Source organism: Bombus pascuorum, chromosome 10, assembly GCF_905332965.1.
Source record: "Bombus pascuorum chromosome 10, iyBomPasc1.1, whole genome shotgun sequence".
NCBI lineage: Eukaryota > Metazoa > Arthropoda > Insecta > Hymenoptera > Apidae > Bombus > Bombus pascuorum.
Genome location: NC_083497.1, coordinates 8,637,771 through 8,643,635, shown reverse-complemented (window position 1 = coordinate 8,643,635; position 5,865 = coordinate 8,637,771). Strand labels below are relative to the sequence as shown.

At 39.9% G+C, this 5,865-nt stretch overlaps 1 protein-coding gene across 1 annotated transcript; it reads right to left on the bottom strand.

Moving 5' to 3' along the window:
- Nucleotides 1-211: 211 nt before the first annotated feature.
- On the bottom strand, nucleotides 212-5,578 carry LOC132911278 (transmembrane reductase CYB561D2-like). The gene is made up of 3 exons (XM_060967841.1): nucleotides 5,359-5,578; nucleotides 3,652-3,916; nucleotides 212-3,015 (listed from the first exon to the last, which is right to left on the bottom strand). Exons 2-3 carry the CDS (start codon nucleotides 3,901-3,903, stop codon nucleotides 2,515-2,517), a joined length of 753 nt encoding a protein of 250 aa, XP_060823824.1. The 5' UTR covers nucleotides 3,904-3,916; nucleotides 5,359-5,578; the 3' UTR covers nucleotides 212-2,514.
- Nucleotides 5,579-5,865: the final 287 nt, after the last annotated feature.

Sequence of the window (5,865 nt, the reverse complement as noted above, 5' to 3'; positions counted from 1 at the left end):
ATTCAAACGTCTGCACGAATTTAACGCACGCCCTGTGAATATTTAATGCGTTATAAGTTGACGGCGAGATGTGAATTATTCATACCATAGATGAACTCCAGTTAACAGAGTTTAAGCTACATGCGTATACGTATATACACACCTTACAGTTGCTTGAATATTGTTAATATTTATAGTAACTTACACGGGCTAAAGTATCTGGACCGTGGCGCTGTTTTCACACAGGATTTTAAAAGCTTTATTTCATTTTCCGCCGGTACAAACGTACGATATGTAATTCTAATTAAATTTTTACATATTTTAAAATACATCGCGCAACTACAGCTGCGTTGCATTCGTTTCGTTGTGTTCTAAAAAAAATATAGTCTTGCGTTGTTTTTTAAATCGCTATTTTACCAAACAAAAAACATCGTTCGAAAAATCTACGTCGTTTATTTAGCATGTAACGAATTAATAAAGAGGCGAGGTCGAATAATTTCATGGTTTAACGAACTAATTCGAATCAATCGACGGGCGCAAACAATAACGATAACGAACTGTAGCGATTAATAATTCCATCAAATCCGTATATTTTCGTATTTATTCAGCTCTTTAGTTCTTTTCGATATGTTTTATTTTGCAATACTTTTTATTAGTTTAAAACAAGTCGACAGCTCCGAGCAAACGTACAATTGCGATAATCAGTATGATGATTTAAATCCAACACCGTGACCAATTAACACGGGAACGCGAGCGATGGTACGTCGCAAAAAATCAAGAAAATAGTACAGATTTTTTGTTTGCTTTTTGTAGAGAGCATGGAACACGAAAAGGGAAATTACTTGGTGTAAAGCGTCCAAATATTTCACGTCACGTTGAGCCACGCTAGAATACAAATGTTTTCTAACGAATGATATCGGGAACGTAACGAGTTTCGATTTAAATAATTTTCAAGAAAGGTTTTCGCTGAGTATTCGAAACAACGATTCTCGAACAAATCTAAATGGACGATGATTAATAAAAAAAGATCCGAAGCTTTCCAACGATACTCCACCACGTGGAGATTAGGTCGCATCGATTGCCAGAAGACAAACGTTTCGCATTAAATTAACGTTCCTCGGATCACATTTATCAAACGAAATCTCCTTTCCTTTTTTAATTTTTATCTGCCCTCCTACCTTTTCGATGAAAAAGAAGGATAAAGCTAGTCAATGATGATAATAGGGAAGAGTCGCAAATCTCCTAATTAATGCGTTCACGTTTGGCTCGTGCAAACGTCGTTCGCGTATTTGCTCAAACACGAATATGCATCTGCATGTTTGCAGCGTATATACGGGAAACATGCATCCCCGAGAAGCGTCGTCTACGTCTTCCAATATGGCAATCAGGTGCCACGCGCGAATAAATATTCGTTACAGACGAGAATTTCGTTAGACGTTTCTCACGATCGACGACTACAAGCCAACTAAATATACAGACACGTACATATGTCGCGTCGACGGAACCAACGCTTTTTTAAATGATTTCTGAAACGGCAGTTTTATCGAGTTTATCGTGTGCCAACATATGCGTTAATTACGACTCTGGGATTATACGTTCGAAGAGAATATTACGCATAAATACAATATTACATTTAAATGACTTTTATACGTGTCAATTGAATTTTTTTAATCGTGTACCAGTATCTGGAAACTATATATTTATGCCAACCATGAAAAGAAGCGAAACAAAAATAAAAAGAAAAAAATATGTAAAACATAAGTTCAGATTTTCTATTGAATAAGTTTAGCTTCATTTATCAGATAACTATAAATAACTAAGACTGTTTTCTTGAAATAATTAAAACAAAGACGAACGATGACTATAGTATTTCACTACGATATTCCAGGATTTATCGAATTGCCTTTATCGTCGATTGACAGATAACAGTCAGGAGCATATGGTTCAATGAATAATCCACTTTGCGTCAATGCAGGAAGAACGATTTTGATATGATTCAATGGAAGAATTATCATGCAACGCCAATCGTCTTGTTCGTGAAATAGAAATGCGTTTGAGCTGTAACTGCTTTTGAATCGCCGTATAAGCGGCGATTGAACCGCACCGTGATGATACATACGTTGGAAATATCGCAGCGTAATGACTTTATGTAATTGAACTTTGATTACGCGATGGGATCGCATCATTCGTTAACGCAATACCTATTTTCCAACGAACGTTGTGTAATTCCCCCATATCGCTTAAGAGTCGAATTATGTTTACTCATCGATCACGTTCGCCTAACTAAAGGAAAATAAAAAGAAATACATTCCCCTTTTTGTGCTTCGATTCAAAATCTTTTTCCATTTGGATCGGTGTTCTTTCAAATACTTATAAATTCTTTAAGAAAAAACATGATAAAGATAATAAGACAATAACATCTCTCAACGTTTACTTTAAATCTTAGAAGTGAAGCAACACCGATCTACAATAGATGTGTCGATAATCTAATCAAATAATTTATCTATATTGACACCTCGAATTCTTGTGATCTCTTTATCTAAATAGTTTTACGAACTGTTGGAAAAGCGTGGGAAGAGCTTTCCTTGCCGAAAGCACAACGATCACAATAGTAACGATTATACAGATCCACTTTGCGTCCACTTTTGACGAAATATTCATCGACCTGAATTTCTTATAGCCCAAACATTGTGACGCCATACCGATCGCGAAACACGATAAACCTAAGAAATTGTGGCCAAACTTGATCGTTATTGGTCTTATTACTTTTCGGAGTTTCGCGGCGATAAAAACAGGATAGCCGGTCAAAGTTAAAAAGATCATTATGATTAGAGATGTGATGCCCAGGATCCCGTGATTGGACTTGAAGTGAACCTTTTTCACTCGGTACATTAGCACGACACCGGCAATGATGCAGATCAGGCCAAGTAGCTGCAGAATCCAGTGCAGGTGTTTCTTCGTGCGGTGCGTAAAATATCTCGTCAAGATGTTGTCACCAGCGAGCACGACAATAGCCTCCGACATCAGCAGAACGTACTGAAAAGGGTAAGATCGAGTCGTCAGCGATCACGGAAGCTGCAATCGTTGGACAAAGTCGTTAGAACTTCTTTAGCCACTTTGGTTAGCCACGGTATCTCTCCCCTCGGGGAATAGAATTAGTTTGGAATAGGCGAACTCGGTCCCGTACCTGAATTTGGATTTCGTTGTTATCGTGCGAGGTACGAGAAGCGTGTAAGTGGGAAATAAATGGCGTAATCTGAATCGAGTGTAATCGTCACAGAGAACATTCTTGGGTAAGGTTGCCCGCGAAACTTCTGTTCTACGGTTCTCTCTATTTTTTGCCCTCTATTTACGCGTTTCTTTTGCCTCGTGGCCAACCAAAACAGCTTTTCCTTCTTTTGAACGATTAAACCGCGAAAGTGCAGAGTTCTTTCCTTCGTTCAATTTCATGGTTTACGTAGACCTGGTCTACGGTTGTTTTGAAATATCTGTTCGCTCGTTGCAAGCTCCTTTGCGGGAAAAAGATGTCGAAAGACGGAACGAATGAATGTAATCCGAAAGAGGGGTAATCTCGGATTAACTGGAAGATGTTTTGGATCGACGAACAGAGGAGGGTGAAAATAAAAAAGAAAATAGTTTGAAAAATATTTGAATATCCGTCGAGATACATACCCCGACAGTGCAGAGGGTCGTATGATTGAAGACACTGGGAGACACCGAGTAATACAGGGTGAACGCTGTCAGACAAACGATGAGTATATGGTTAACGAGGTCAACTATGGTAACGCACGTGCTCCATGCGCTTCGTTTCGTGTCAGAGGTTTCGAAATTCGCGGAACTATTCGGAAATTCCGAGGACGACGAAACATCGACTTTTGTCTGGCCCAACTGGAACGACGTTGCGTTTATTCCTTCTTCTTCCATGCTTTCAAAATATCTGCAAGTTTACAACAATTACGAAGTTCTCTCTCTCTATATATATATATATGAGGAAGAATTTTATAGCACGGCACTCTACGTAATGACTCGTTTGAATCGAATACATTCCATTCTACAACTAAGTAACTGTTTATTTGATTAAATTAATATCAGACTATCGTGTCGCTTTAATCATCTGTCTTAATAACTCTGTTTAATATTCCAAGTGTTTTACTGTTTCAATTGCAACTTTTCTTTCCTTTCTGATATTTTCTATCGTACTAAATCGATGTCGTATTGTGTGAGACATAGCGTATCGAGGGGAGGAATCTCTTCGGCTAATTTCTTGGCGGCGCACATAATCGGAGTAATCTGTTTGCCGTATCGGTGCGAAGTTCTTTACGACATGGCTGGAAAATATTTAGCAAATGGTGAAAGAGCTGGCCGGGCAACAATAGTAATTACTAGGTTAAGTAATTGCTATATAAGGGGAATTACAAAGGGGACTGGTTTGTATTTGTGTTTGAAGTGATTACATCTGGGAGCACGATGGTACTGACCCCTTTAAAATCGGGCCACTGATCGAAAGAAACGGAAATGAGTTCGTTGATCCCGACGTTCCGCAGGAAACGAAAATGTAAAAGGCCATATGACGTGGAGAATAGAAATTCAGCATATAATTGATTTAGCGATGCAATCGGATCGATGGGATGGCTTTATTGCGATCGGACTCGAATATATATTTGCCGTGAGCAGCTGGGATGTTCAGGGAGAAGGGAATAGACATAGACGATCGTTCTGTTCTCACAGAAACAAAGATAGAAAAGAAAAGTTCCAACGTGATTTTCTTTTTTTCATCCAAGCCGCCATAATCTCTTCGAAGCGAATCGAAGCCAGTGAATAAAACAAACAAGTTTCCTGTTCCACCGAAACGCGAGAGTATACGGTTCCCGACTATACAATATCAACAGCCGCGTTGCCTTTTTATTTTTGACTTATTTTATTCACAATGTAGTTCGTTAAAGGCGAGCTCTCTTCGTTTCGACTTTTCGTTCGTCTAGAAAACGCTGGCTGTCCGCGACGACTCGGCGCGCCTTCGGCTCCTCTTTTCTTACACGAGCGAACCTTACGTACTACGAACCTTCGAAAATTGTTTTGTTTGTTGGTTTATTAGACCGAGAATCGCGTCTTGCCGGATAATCAAGAGTACTGGATGACGAACAACCGGAGATTTACCGAATACGATCGTTTAATCGAATCGTGCGAAATTCTCTCTCGAGTTCGCGGCCGTGGGCGATGATTACTCCGTCTCGTGTCCATGGAAGAGACAGGGGAAACACGAGACCAGAGGATGCGGGGGTGGTTGGAAAAAAATTACAACGTACCAGTCGGTACAGGAAAGCCGGATCCAGTAGCGAAAAAACGAGATTTTGTAGAATTTTAAACGACTCGTTAACTCACCAAACAACCCCGTTCTCCTTCGCCCGAAATTACGTGAATTCTTCTTAAATTATAGCCACACTGATTGCCGCGCACACCCTTCGCACACTTTCAACCACTCAGATACGCGTTTCTATTTCGTGGAGCGTAAACATCGATGACGATCCAAGTGCGACCGCTTTCATACTAATTGCGGACATCCTTTAATCGAGCGGAATATTCTCGTTGCTGTGGTATTGAACATTTCTTTCTTTCGTTTCTCTTTCTCACTCGCTCGTAAGTCAGATAATTGGAATCGTAATGATGATCACGTGGTCGCGATTCCCATTAATTGAAGGCGTCGCACTGCTACGTGACGCTGATAATCGGATGTCACTTGTACGTGGCAGTTGGCTGCTGAAGTTTTACTTTTTATCTCTTTTTTTCTCCTTCTCTTCGTGACCAACGATCTCTGCCTCTGCTTTCTTCACATTGTCCTCGAAAAGTTTATTCTCACGCGTCAGGTGCGACCGAAAGGCGCGCATCGAA